This window comes from Heptranchias perlo, chromosome 7 (genome assembly GCF_035084215.1).
Source record: "Heptranchias perlo isolate sHepPer1 chromosome 7, sHepPer1.hap1, whole genome shotgun sequence".
In the NCBI taxonomy this organism is placed as follows: domain Eukaryota; kingdom Metazoa; phylum Chordata; class Chondrichthyes; order Hexanchiformes; family Hexanchidae; genus Heptranchias; species Heptranchias perlo.
The window spans coordinates 90582639-90597712 of NC_090331.1; the positions used below are offsets into that span (position 1 = coordinate 90582639).

Sequence of the window (15074 nt, forward strand, 5' to 3'; positions counted from 1 at the left end):
GGCGATATATTTCCAAATCAAGATGGTGTGTGACTTGGAGGAGAACTCGGAGGTGGTGGTGTTCCCATGTACCTGCTGCCCTTGTCCTTCTAGGTGGTAGAATACATAATCCAGGCTGACACTCCAGTGCAGTACTGAGGGAGTACTGCACTGTCTTTCGGTTGAGGCATTAAGCTGAAGCCCCATTGGCCTGTACAGGGAGATGTAAAACATTACATGGCACATTTTTGAAAGAGACGAGAGTTTTCCCAATGTCCAACATTCATCCCTTAACCACCGTCACCGAAACAGATTAACTCTTTCGTTGCTGTTTGTGGGACCTTGCTGTGTGCAAATTGGATGTTGAGTTTGCCCACAAAACAGCAGTGACTACACTTCAAAAGTAATTAATTGGCTGCAAAGCGCCTTTGGACACCGTGAAGTCGTGAGACGTGTTACATAAATGAAAGTTCTGCTTTCTTTGTTTGTAGTCCATCACTATAAACCACTGGCCAGTGAATGGAAGCTCATTTGTATATCACAGAAAAAAAGGGATGAAATTGCGGAACGCGATCCACAAACGCTGCTAAAAATCTTGGAATCCCAAGAAGGACAGAAGCAGAATTTAACTTACTCACCTATGGTCAACCCCTGGCTATACATTTATGAGAACGCGTACCACTATGTGAATCATAGAATCTTACAGGAGGCCATTCGGCCCATCCTGCCTGTGCCGGCTCTTTGAAAGATCTATCCAATTCGTCCCATAGCCCTACAAATTTCTTCCTTTCCAAGTATTCAATTCCTTTTGAAAGTTACTATTGAATCTGCTTCCACCACCCCTTTCAGGCAGTGAATTCCAGGTCCTAACAACTCGCTGCGTAAAAAAAAGTCTCCTCACCACCCTCCCCCACCTCTGGTTCTTTTGCCAATTATTTTAAATCTATGTCCTCTGGTTACGGACCTTCCTGCCAGTGGAAACCGTTTTTTCATGGAAATGCATGCAGTTATGTAGGGGCGGTGATGGTGCCCGTTTATGCCTCACACACAGGACAATAGCCGTTTAAATATAGGTCCACACTTATAGTACACTGCGAGCTAAAACTTCAAACATTTATGGGTGTGTCCTTAAGGGGAGGGGGAACTATTGGGGGGTTCTCGACATGGAATTCTTGCAGATTAAATAAAACATTTTCACGTTCATTTAATGAACATATAAACATGTGTGTTTCAAATGTGTGTGCAAAATGCAATCTTGTAACCTGGTGTGTATAAATTGTCATTATTATTCAGGAGAGTTTGGCTGTTGGCAGCTGTAAAGTTCACAGCACAGCTGTATGGAGACCACATACATTTTATCCCGATACTAGTTCCTGGCTGGCTGCTTAGGGCCAGCCTACTTCACAGTTGATCTCTGTCTTGAAGCAGAGACGAAGGCTTCAACTCCTCTCGTCAGCCTCTCTGCCTTTCTCTCTGCCTTTTTTTCATCTAGATTCTCCCTCAGTCTCCGTGTGCTCAGCACACGAACCCACTCCAGCAGTGGAAACCATGGCTTTGAAACTATTATTAATCCTGTTCGAACTTTGCTGCACATGGAACTTTCTACTGGCACAACAGGACCATGTATATCATTCAGGTGGGTACTTGCTATCCTCGTCACAGAGAAATTTCCAACCGTTTGTAAAAAAAAAAATTAGAAATGACAGACTGTTAAAATAATAAGTGATTTTTGTTTAAATTCGCCACAATCTTTTGTACTTTTTTTTTTGAAGTGTGCAACTTTTAACTTGCAGCCTGGATTTAAAGTGTGCAAAATAAAATTAAAACGTGATGTTGAAATCTTGTGCCAGTTGTGGGTGATTCCCTTTTGCTTTTGCATAAAGTTACTTGTTTGTTTATGGGAGTCTCTCCAGTGTAAAACAATCAGACTAACAAGATATGCAAAAATGTGGAAATGGGTGCTTGTATCTCAAGAGGGTGGTATTTCAGTTGCAATTTTTAACAAAGCTATTTTGCTGAACGTTTAAGAGGGTGACAGCTTTATGGCTGTAGTGATACGTTCCAAGTGTCAGGTACTCTAATCATTCTCTTGTTACAGATTGCCCTGCCGATCTATTCTTTGTGCTGGACACGTCTGAGAGTGTCGCTTTAAGAGTTCAGCCCTATGGATCCCTTGTAGACCTTGTGAAGAAGTTCACCACAAATTTCATCGACAAGTTGCACAACCGGTAATCATTGCATTTTTGCCATTATATCCTTTCACTCTACATATCTGCAACTTAACGCCAAACTGGGAAGAAGTTGCTACTTGTAATTCCCTTTGCACCTGAAGGTGACGCTGCAGGTCTGGTGAGAATGGCTACTTTCGATTAAACTGGTTCTTTCTCCACATTTTTCAATTTTTAAAAATATCTATATATTTGTGAGCCCCTTCACATTGCTTAACATCCTAATGTCGAAGGTGACAGCAATAATGGCTCTGTTCTCGGTCGATGCAAAAGGCGGGGAGGGAGTTTGAATCTGCTACCAGCGGCCAAGTGGCCATTTTAATTGTGATGCTATGCGGTGAGCGGGGCTGGTGATTTAGTGTGACAAATTGCACAGACTTCTGCATATAACACGTGCAGTGCAATTTGCGGCCCGGTTCCCACAGTTTGGTATCAAGGCGGTGAAAACGCCGGCTTGTCAGCAGATCAAATTGACAACAACAACAACTTTTATTTATACAGTGCCTTTAACGTAGTAAAACGTCCCAAGACACTTCACAGGAGCGATTATCAAACAAAATATGACTCCGAACCACATAAGGCGATATTAGGACAGGTGACCAAAAGCTTGGTCAAAGAGGTAGGTTTTAAGGAGCGTCTTAAAGGAGCAGAGACAGAGGTCGAGAGACGGAGAGGTTTAGGGAGGGAATTCCAGGGTTTAGGGCCTAGACAGCTGAAGACACGGCCGCCAATGGTGGGGTGAAGGAAATCGGGGATGCGCAAGGAGATAACATCATTTGTCGTGCTAGTTCTCTGATATCTTTATCAATTTGGGAAGAAAATTGTTGCTACAATAAACTGCCTTGTGGAACTTTTCAGTGTTTATCAAAACAATGGGCATAATAATATCATAGAATAAAGGAACAAAAGAACTTGTATTTATATGGCATCCTTTAACGACCTCAGGATGTAACAAAGTGCTTTACAACCAATGAAGTACTTTTTTAAAAAATGTAGTCACTGTTGTAATCATAGAATTATACAGCACAGAAGGAGGCCATTCAGCCCATCATGCCTGTGTCAGCTCTTTGAAAGACCTATCCCATCAGTCCCACTCTCCTGCTCTTTCCCCATAGCCCTGCAAATTTTTATTTTTCAATTATTTATCCAATTCCCTTTTGAAAGTTATTATTGAATCTGCTTCCACCACCCTTTCAGGCAGCGCAATCCAGATCATAACAACTCACTGCGTTAAAAAAATTCTCCTCATCTACCCCCTGGTTCTTTGCCAATTATTTTAAATCTGTGTCCTTTGGTTACCAACCTTTTTGCCACTAGAAACAGTTTCTCCTTATTTACTCTATCAAAACCCCTCATAATTTTGAACACCTCCATTAAATCTCCTCTTAACCTTCTCTGCTCTAAGGAGAACAATCCCAGCTTCTCCAGTCTCTCCACATAACTGAAGTCTCTCATGCCTAATGTAGGCAACGAGGGAGATATCGCTATTATTTAAAGTGTGACCCAAATAAAGTGCCCAAAGATCCTATCAACAAGATGGCTATGAGCTCCCCTGGTGGTTTTAGAATCGGCCTGCTCATAATGGCAGAGCACGGTCCCGTTGCAGATGGGAGAGCTCTTAAAAGTGGACTGGCAACATGTTTGTCTCCCCATTGCTGGTTAATCACTGCAGCTGCTGTTGCCCCCCCCCCCCCGCCCCCCCATGAGATGTGCCATGACAGTTCCCAAGTGATCTGACTTCACCATGGACCTGGTCCTGCCTGCAATAAATTGGAGGCTTTAATCCTTTCACTGTTAACTGTGGTTCTCCAGGTTTAGTCAATGGTGCATAAATTCCTCCTATTAAATAGTCCACAGAAGCAGCTGGCACATAACTAATGATAATTAAAGAAGCTGCATTTATACAGCACTTTTCATGACCTCAGGACATCCTAAAGTGTTTTACAGCCAATGAAGTACTGTTGAAGTGTAGTCACTGTTGCACTATAGGAAATGTGGCAGCCAATTTGTGCACAGCAAGATCCCACGAACAGCAATGTGATAAATGACCAGATAATCTGTTCTTAGTGATATTGGTTGGGGGACAAATATTGGCCAGGATACCAGGGAGTATTCCCCTGCTCTTTGAATAGTGCCATGGGATCTTTTACGTCCACCTGAGAGGGCAGACAGGGCCTCGGTTTAACGTCTCATCTGAAGGACAGCACTACCAACAGTGCAGCACTCCCTCAGTACTGCACTGGAGTGTCAGCCTGGATCATGTGTTTAAGTCTTTGGAATGGGACTTGAACTCACAACCTTCTGACTCAGAGGCAAGAGTGCTACCAGATTATCTGCTCATTATCACATTGCTGTTTGTGGGACCTTGCTGTGCACAACATTTCTGCCGCTTTTCCTACATTACAACATTGACTACACTTCAAAAGTACTTCATTGGCTGTAGTGTTTGAGGCGTCCTGAGGTCATGAAAGGTGCTAAATAAATGCAAGTTCTTTCTTTCTTATTAGTGATGGGGATAAACTGGCATATACTTCTGCATTATTTCAGAAAGGTGAGAGAGAGAAACCAGGAAATTATAGACCTGTTAGTCTAATATCTGTTGTGGGGAAGTTATTGGTATCTATAATTAAGGACAGATTGACTGAGCACTTAGAGAAATTTGAGCTGATTAGAGAGAGCCAACATGGATTTGTAAAGGGTAGGTCATGTCTAACGAACCTAATTACATTTTTTGAGGAAGTAACTAAAGTAGTAGACAGGGGAATGTCTACGGATGTAGTTTATATGGATTTCCAGAAGGCATTTGATAAGATTCCACATAAGAGACTGTTAGTTAAAATTAAAACTCATGGAATTGAAGGCAAATTATTGATCTAGTTAGGAGATTGGTTAGGCGGTAAAAGACAGAGGGTGGGGATAATGGGTATGTACTCAAATTGGAAGAAAGTGACTAGTGATGTCACACCAGGATCTGTGCTGGGGCCACAACTATTCACTATATTTATTAATGACTTAGATAACACAATAGAGAGCCATATATCCAAGTTTGCCGATGACACAAACGGTGGAATAATAAGTTGTGTAGACAGGAGCATAAAATTACAAAGAGACATAGGTAGATTAAGTGAGTGGGCAAAACTGTGGCAGATGGATTTCAGTGCAGGTAGGTGTGAGGTCACCCATTTTGGATCAAGAAAGGATTGATCCGAGTATTTTTTAAATGGTGAAAAGCTAGGAACAGTGGAGGTCCAAAGAGATTTAGGGGTCCATGTAGACAGATCACTAAAATGTAGTGGTCAGGTACAAAAAAATAATCAAAAAGGCTAATGGAATGTTAGCTTTTATAACTAGAGGGCTAGAATATAAAGAGGAGGTAGTTTTGCTACAGCTATACAAAGCCCTGGTTAGACCACATCTGGAGTACTGTGAACAGTTCTGGGCACCGCACCTTAGAAAGGATATATTGGCCTCGGAAGGAGTGCAGCGCAGATTTACCAGAATGTTACCAGGGCTCCAAGGGTTAGATTATGAGGAGAGATTACATAAACTAGGCTTGTATTTCCTGGAATATAGAAGGTTAAGGGGTGATTTGATTGAGATTTTTAGGATTTTGAAATGAATTGATAGGGTAGATGGACAGAAACCTTTTCCGCTGGTGGGGAGTCTAGGAGAAGGGGACATAACTTTAAAATCAGAGCCAGGCCATGCAGGAGAGAAGTTAGGAAACACTTCTTCACATAAAGGGTGATAGAAGTGTGGAACTCTCTCCCACTAAAAGCAGTGGATGCTAGCTCAAATAATAATTTTAAATCTGAGATCAATAGATTTTTGCTAGCCCAGGGTATTAAGAAATATGGAGTCAAGGCGGGTGGATGGAGTTAGAATACAGATCAGCCATGATCTCATTGAATGGCAGCACAGGCTCGAGGGGCTGAATGGCCTACTCCTGTTCCTATGTTCCTGATCACTATCTAGTGATCCTCAATGGACAGTGGATCAGGATATTATTGGCCCATGCTGTTCTCTTTGAGCAAATAGCCATCTGATAACGTTCACTGCCTTTCTCTCATATTTGAGGCCATTTGGGGGAGGTACTGGAGGGGCCCCTCAATGCCTGCGGAACTGGATTGCAGCGTGAGTCAGGGATAGGGGAGAAAATTAAAGGTTTCTTTTAAATAAAGGACTCTTGTCTGGGTAAAGCACCCCTTTCAGGACCTTTACGGTTCTATAAAAAAACAATCGGCTGCATAGTGAAGACACAAATCAATCTGGGCTAAAGTCAAGACCAGAACTTGGTGTGAAGGTAATTTAAAATGTCCTCTCGCCCTTCAAGAGAAGGGAGAGCAAAGACTCAGCAACAATACAAACAAATTATTGAGGATCCTTTTATGTAATTCTGCCAAACATAGGTGCAACTTGTTGGAGCGTTTTCCATCCCCCTCCCCCAATTTGTGGAATGAGCTAGGCCCCCCCAACTCCAAATGCGGGAATTGCCCCCAATGTGCCCCCCCACCCCTGGTTACACCTTTGCTACTATATAAGAGAGGGAACTTTCTGACTCTGCACTCCCGGCAGGGAGATTCACCCACTGGGAGAACTCATCGGAACTTCGCCCAGGCGTTGCCCGTGATTTGTTGACCATTTAAAATGAATGGCCCATCTCTAATAAGATGGGTGCAGTGAAAGTTGCTAGATGGACACTAGATACAAGACTGAACCTGAGATTTACTCACTTTTCTTTTATGGTGGGATGGTAAGCTAAGAGCTGAGTAAAGCATTTGTTTTGGTTAGCTTGATGTCCAACATACCCAGAGTCTCCAAACCTACCAGGAGATCTACATGGAGTGCCTTTTTGCCCCACATGACCCTATAGGGACAAAGCCAGATATTACCTATAACTTACCTAAGGTGCAGGTTGGTACAAGCCAAGGTTTAGGAATCCGTGGTTTGCACAGAGGTCCTGCTGGGGTTTAACCAGCTGAAACTATGCCGTTTACCAGCAAAGAGCTTCCACCTATTGGTCCACTTAGGACCAACACAGCCATTATGCCATTGGCTTGCAGCGTTAGCGGGAGCTGAGCGGAAGGAACCCCTGTGCCCAGTGGCAGGTCTTCCACTCCTGGTCCCATTCATACGCCAGGCTGGCTGGTCAATTGTCAATGTACGAGGTGTGATTTGATTCTCATTCCCATTAATAGATGATGATCCTTTTCGGAAGGTGGGAGTTTACGATGATTTAATCCCTGCTACCTTGGAGTGCTCACTCGTTTTAATCAGTGTCAGCCCTGGCTCAGTGGGTAGCACTCTCGCCTCTCAGTCAGAAGGTTGTGGGTTTAAGTCCAACTCCAGAGACTTGACCTTAAAATCCAGGCTGACACTCCCAGTGCCATACTGAGGGAGTGCAGCGCTGTCAAAGGTGTTGTCTTTCGAATGAGATGTTAATCTGAGGCTCTCTCTGCCCTCTCAGGTGAATGTAGAAGAGTCCTAAGCACTATTTGAAGATGATCAGGGAGTTCGCCCTGTTGTCCTGGCTAACATTTATCCCCCAACGAGCACCTAAAACAGATGATTTTTTTTCCCATTGCTGTTTGTGGGAGCTTTCTGTGCGCAAATTGTTTTCTACATTACAACTTCAAAAAGTCCTCTAGTGGGAGAGTCCAGAACAAGGAGACATAACCTTAAAATTAGAGCTGGGCCGTTCAGGGGTGATGTCAGGAAACACTTCTTCACACAAAGGGGAGTGGAAATTTCAAACTCTCTTCCCCCCAAAAAAGCTGTTGAGGCTGGGGGTCAATTGGAAATTTCAAAACTGAGATTGATAGATTTTTGTTAGGCAAGGGTATTAAAGGATTATGGAACCAAGGCGGGTAAATGGAGTTACGATACAGATCACCCATGGTCTAACTGAATAGCGAAACATGATCTAGGGGCCGAATGGCCTACCTTCCTATCTTTCTATTTCCCGCTAGAGCAGAGAAGGCTAAGAGCGGATTTAATAGACATTTTGAATTATAAAAGGTTTTGGAAGAGTGACTAGGGAAAGGCTATTTGTTCTGGTTGGGGAGTCAGTGATAAGGGGTTGTCAGTTTAAAATATGTCACTGAGAGTGAGGAGAAGTTTCCCCAGGGACATGTTGAGGCAGAGACCATTGCATCTTTTAGTAGAAAATTGAAGCAAGGACAAGGACTGTGCTATGGGGTGTGAGCAGGGCAGTGGGATTAATTTTGGATTGCTCTAGCAAAGACCCTTCTATATGGTTCGGATTTTCTTATAGACAGATTTTTTTAGAAGTAAGCAAGGATTAAGGTCCTTCCAACATCTCCCCCCACCCCTAATGCAATTATCTTCACTGCCTCGTCAATACAGTTCACGTTTTTAACTCACCAGTGGCCTTGAGTTTCTACGGTAGCTGCACTGATTAATGCATTTGCATAAAGTCCCTCCATGCACTCATTTTAAGGCAATTGATAACCTAGTTTAATCCTATTGGTTTACCTGAGGAAATGAAACCTCAGGATAGCCAGGGCTCTATAACCGTAGATTGTCAGGAATGTTATTAATAATCTCTCACATCTATTTCTGATGCCTTGCCAGGGTACAACTGCATTAAGGTGATTGGATATAGCCCATTTTACACTATCGGCAAAAGTTAAAATTACCTCCGATGCGTGGAGAAAAGGGGTAATTTTGACTGTGTGTGACAGTGTCAAGTGGATGATGGCGAATCGGCAGCCCGTTTTACATCTCTCTTTCTCTAGATTTTTATTCCCATTGACTTGGCTCAAAGGGGAAGACAAGCAGATAATATGAGGGCAAAAAAAATGTGTCAATCAAATTGATGTGACTAACACGAGGATTCTGTCTGCTTTAGGTACTACCGATGTGACCAGACATTGGAATGGAATGCAGGAGCACTGCACTACAGTGACGAAGTGAGGAAGATCCACCCTCTCAGTATTATGAACCTGAGTGGAAAGGCAGCTATGATACATAATGTCGATCAAGTGGCTTACATTGGCAAAGGCACGTACACAGACTGTGCCATAAGGGATGGAGCTGAGGAACTTCTGCTGGGGTAAGAGCACTTTAAGGATTGTACCATCAAGGAACTAAGATGGGGAAATATATAAATAATTTGCTGTGTCTATGCAAGCTCTACAGCTGTAGGTTCAAGGGTCAGTGAGAGTTTTCGGGTTTCACATCAATGTTGAACCTATCATGATGCCAGTAGCAAGGTTACATCAGAGCTGTACTGCCCTTAGTTTGAGGGGTACTTGTACCAGCTCTGTACGTATGCAATTGCCAAAGGAACCTGCAGCCGCTGTGCCAAGGAGACATGGCATTACCGCTATGATGATTACATATGTTGGGGCTATGTCCGCATTGGTTTTCACTATCAGATCAGTGCGGTCATCAGTGCCAGAAGTCTTGGTGGTAGGTCTACACTGACACTGCTATAGCGGGTGTATCATAAAGAAAGAGGTTTTCACTTCTCAAACCTTGCCCTTCCAATGGACATGTGCAATAAACACTGCCAGTGTCTCCCCATAAACATATTTAATCTCCGATGGATAATTACAGATTAATCAGAGGGTAATCGATAAGATGTCCAGAATATCAATACAGCCCTGATGAGTTCCATCCTATATATGGACATCTCCTATATACACCCACCTGTACCCCTATAATCTTCAATCTCTTTCCTACCAAATATCTCCCAACTGCTCTTTAAAGGAGTTCATTAACATAGCCATCATTGCAATGCATGAAAGTCTATTATATGGATCGATAAGTTTGTCCTACTGTCACCTGGCACTTTCTAAGTTAAGTAATCTGTTTATATTTAAATTATCCCTGCCTTCTAGAATATTAACGATCTGGATTAGGTCCCATCTTGATTTTATTTTCTCAAAATGAGAACTGGTTCAATTTTCTCAGTCCAGTCTCATACTTTTGCACTTTGAATCTCAAAATGAACCTTGCGACCCTCCCCTGAACCATCTCCAATGCAGCATTGCCCTTTTGTAGCTGAATTGCCCAAAATAACTTGGAACATTCCAAATAGGAACATAGGAACAGGAGGAGGCCATTCAGCCCCTCAAGCCTGTTCCGCCATTCAATTAGATCATGGCTGATCTGTGTCTTAACTCCATCTACCCGCCTTGGTTCTGTATTCCTCAATACCCTTACCCAACAAAAACCTATCAATCTCAGTTTTGAAATTTTTAATTGACCCCCAGCCTCAGCAGCTTTTTGCGGGAGAGAGTTCCAGATTTCCACTACCCTTTGTGTGAAGAAGTGCTTCCTGACATCACTCCAAACGGCCTAGCTCTAATTTTAAGGTTATGCCCCCTTGTTCTGGACTCCCCCACCGACGAAATAGTTTCTCTCTCTCTACTCCTTTGTTCATCTTAAACACCTCAATTAGATCACCCCTTAATCTTCTATACTCAAGGCCTAATCTATGCACCCTGTCCTCATAATTTATCCCTTTTAGCCCCGGTATCATTCTGGTGAATCTGCGCTGCACCCCCTCCAAGGCCAATATATGAGATGTGGTGTCCAGAACTGAACGCAGTAGTCCTGGTGGGATCTAACCAGAGCTCTGTACAGCTGTAACATAACTTCCACCCTTTGTATTCCAGCTCCCTTGAGATAAAGGCTAATGTTTCGTTAGCCTTTTTAATTATTTTTTGTACCTATCCACTAGCTTTTAGTGATTTCTGCACTTGGACCCCTAAATCTCTCTGCTCCTCCACAGACCACAAGTGTGATCTTACCAATGAGTTATGATTTGCTAATTTGTAATCGAATTTCTTTTAGATGACTTTAAGTCAATGGTTCACCCTCACCCTCTATTCCTTCAACACCTTTGTAAGTGGACACCCATTGTGCACAGGATTCTTGTACAATGTAAATTGCTTTGCCTGGTAAAGAAAAGCAGAGAAAAAATGGTCACCTCTAGTCCTTCTTCAGATTTCTGAAGCTTCTGTTGATGCTGAGCGATTATACCACATCATCAGCATGCTTACAGATACACTCCTCCCATTTATAAAACAAAGGTTCTTAACGGTACAGGGAAACCTACAGACCTTGTGTTGTTTTTCCAGCTGATCTTGGGTTGCATGTGGCACCGGGAACATCCTGGGACAGTCCAGGCCATTTTGGTCAATCCAATTAATGTCTCACAACCATGAGGAGCTGGACATGTATGGGAGCTGACACTCTCTGACGATGTCCACACGTCAGACTGTACTTTCTCATCTTCAGCCCCACAAGCCTGTTCCTCCAGTCATTGTCAGTGGGACCTTGATTATCTGCCATAATGGTGGGGACATTACCCCCTTCTCCACCCCCGAGTGGACTATCAATAGTTCCCCCAATCTCCTTTCTGTAGGTGTTTTAAATAAACATTGTGAATGTCTCTGCTTTATTTCAAATTGAATTTCTTTTGTTTAGTAAGTTCTGACAGATAATGAGATTACAGTCAAACGGGAGCACAGATGATTTAGGCTTCTCTGTATTTTTGTGATTGCAAGGAAGAAAACAGACAACATAAACACTGTAAAATGTCTCTCATTCTAGTGGCTCTCATCACCGGGAAAACAAGTACATGATTGTAGTAACAGATGGACATCCAATTGAAGGATACAAGGAGCCATGTGGAGGGTTGGACAATGCAGCATCTGATGCAAAGAACCAGGGGATAAAGATATTTTCTGTGGCCATCACTCCAGATCACCTAGTAGGTCTATAATCGCTCATGATACAATCTTTAGTTCTCTGCTGTACTGCTAATTCCACACACTTACACTTTTATTTTAGCATTTCATGCAGTTTTACATAGAATTACATAGGATTTATAGCACAGAAACTGGCCAATCGGCCCAACTGGTCTATGCCAGTGTTTATGGTCCACACGAGGCCCCGAGTTTTGGACTCCCCCATAAGTGAAAACATCCTTTCTACGTCTATCCTATCAAACGCCTTCATAATTTTAAAGACCTCTATCAAGTCACCCCTCAGTCTTCTCTTTTCTAGAGAAAAGAGCCCCAGCCTGTTCAATCTTTCCTGATAGCTATAACCTCTCAGTTCTATTATTATTTTTGTAAATGTTAAATGTACTAACTTGTGATAGTGGTTAATATAACGCAGTAAGGTGATAAATTGTAATGAAGCAGGAAGGGAACACAAAAAATTAAAGCAAATGCATGCCTAACTATAACCTGACAGGGTGTGGTGACCTAGTGCTTTTGGTACTGGACTAACAACTCAGAAGGCGGGAATTCACATCCCAAAATGAAGAATTCAAGAAATCTGGTGATTTGTACGCTGGCACCAGAAAAACACCCATAAAAACAACAAGATTGGTGTTAAAAACCCAACTAAGGCCCCTGCCAACTCTACCTGGTCTGGTCCACATGTGACTCCAATCCTGCCCTGTGTGGTTGCCCACAAGTTCACGGGTAGATGGGGAAAGAGAAGCCATAAGAAAGTCGTAGTGGCATAAATAAAAAGAGTTCTTCTAAAGCTCAAAGCTAAGCCTTAACGTTGGACCAGCGTAGTGGGAGCAGTAACCTGTCCTATATCTGAATGAAGAGTCTTTGATAATGCCACTGAACGGAAAAACTGACACAATGCTTTGTTGCCCAGCACTTGGATCTGTGTTATTAACAAGCCGTTAAGAGTCTAACATTTTAGCGGCAGAACATTTGGAGGATTTGGGTTTGACTCCTGCCTTTGAATCTTTGTTCGATGGTGAGTTTCGCCAATTCTCGGCCTCACTGTGAAGTGAAGCACTTTGTGGGGAGAAGGAAGAGTTGACTGAACCAGCTGTGCCCTGTTTAGATACAACTCCCGCTGGCTGATCATGGAGTTGTGACGAGGGCCACAGCGAGGACATTCCACCACTCCTGGCTGCAGGAAGCATCAGGGAGGGGCCCAAGATAAACAATGGGGCGTAGGATTGAGATATCAGGGGCCAAAAACCCATAGTGCAACACACCACCAAGATTGAAGAAGAGATGAGGTCATCATGATTAAGTGTTGCCAAGCTCAACTTTTTAAAAGCCTTTAGATTGTAGAAGGAAGAAAAGACTGAAGGAGGTAAGGAGCTCCAAAGCTCTGAGATCCTGGGATAGATTGGGTTGGAGGAGAAGATGGTGCAATGAATCTCACTTTCAACAACGCAGGGTGGAGAGAGGAGGAAGAACGTGTGGATGATGTATTTGGAGAAGGAACAAGAAAGAAAATCTAAACTCAAGCGGGTTGTTCAGCGCCAAGGTGTAATGATGCACTGTGCCAGGTGCATTGTCTCCATCTCGGCTCTCAAGAAGCCCACTGCAGAATGGATAGGGGAGAGAACTGTGCCCTGCCACCCTTGTGCACCTATCAGTGGGTAGTTAGAACGTAGTATTAGGAGATGCCTAGAGCAGGTCACCCATTTTCCCTCTATTGCTGGAGAATGGGGGTCTGTTGAAGGGAGATAATGGGGGGGATGGCAAGATATTTTGTGCCACTCTTGTTAAGATGTGTGTTTTTTTAATTGAGACACCATAAGAAAGGTCAGATGGAGCGCAGTTGTCTTTTCTCATCCAATACACATCTATGTTACTGCATAACCAAGGCTCATAGTACAGGATACCAACAAGGTGGAAGAAAAGATGAGGTAAATCAGGACATCGTAATTAGGCGACATTCAACTTGATTCTTGATAAGCCTGTAGATTGTAGGAGGGAGTGAGGTGGGTAAGGAGCTCCACAGCGCTGAGGCTCTGAAAAGAATGAATTATATTAATAGACTATGCTTCGAGTCTTGGCTTCAACATAATGAGGGGAAAGCTGGTTTATCTTATAGCAAAAGAAACACCGCGGCTTCTTATTATGTAGTCAGGTTGTGCCTACAAGAGACTCTTGTTTGGCTACAAATTGGATTCAAGTCCACCGTAAATGCTATTTGGACCAGCCTTAGGGACCATATGTTAGAGCTGCTCCTGCTGTGAATTGCAGGCAATTGCAGACACAAACAGGTAGAGGATGCAAGGTTACAATGAAGAGTAATGAAAGATGAACTAATGGGAATCTGGTGCCTGTAACTTGCAGGATTAAAGTGGTGGGCTCTTTTCAATGTTTTTACCCTGAGCTTCGGTTTGGATTGTAAATTTAATTTTGCTTTAGGAAGCGAGGCTGAATCTGATTGCTACTGATATGAGATATCGACGAAACTACACAGCAACCACTCTCAGTGAGGTGGAGTTAAACAGTACAATAGACAGCATTCTCGACACAATCGTGAGTATTCCATGCTGTACAATCTTGGGGAATATATTTCACAACGACATTTCAGATCTGACTTTATGAATGGGTGCTCGCAGCAGGGAGACTCATTTTCCCACTGGGACTCCTGGAGGTGCCCATTCATAAAGTCGGCTCCTTTGTATCAATGTAGATAGAGGTCTCTCACAATACGGCTACAATGCTGGATGTCACCCTCAGAGAGTCCTGATGTGCCACAGCCTAGCGCGTGGTGATCAAGGTATCCACTCACCAACTATTGAGTGTCACAAATGAAATGAGCCCAAGCAGTAATGGTCCTATATGACATGAGTTTGGATCAGTCCTAATCCAGCTCCTAGGAGGCGTGACAGAACAAAACTGCCATAAATTGGCAGTCTCCCTCCAGGAGGCCACAGGATGGCCCTTGTGGTACTTGGAGAAATGTTGCAATGCCTCATTCAGAGGCATTTCTTTTGAGGATGGGAGCTTGATGCACCTTCTTGGGGTTGACTAGAGGGAATGTTACTCTGAGCCCAACCGTGCTACACCTGGTCTGGGAGACTGACTCTGGGTGCATGGAATGGAAAGTGTT

At 43.3% G+C, this 15074-nt stretch overlaps 1 protein-coding gene across 1 annotated transcript in view; it reads left to right on the plus strand.

The window, feature by feature from the left end:
• The first annotated feature begins 1365 nt into the window (after positions 1-1365).
• col6a1 (collagen, type VI, alpha 1) overlaps positions 1366-15074 on the plus strand; it is a 104972-nt gene continuing 91263 nt past the window's right edge. Inside the window, exons 1-5 of the mRNA XM_067988104.1 lie at positions 1366-1615; positions 2078-2207; positions 9079-9282; positions 11793-11952; positions 14384-14497. Of these exons, the coding sequence (XP_067844205.1) occupies positions 1528-1615; positions 2078-2207; positions 9079-9282; positions 11793-11952; positions 14384-14497 (696 nt within the window). The 5' untranslated portion in view covers positions 1366-1527. The remainder of the gene's footprint in view (positions 1616-2077; positions 2208-9078; positions 9283-11792; positions 11953-14383; positions 14498-15074) is intronic.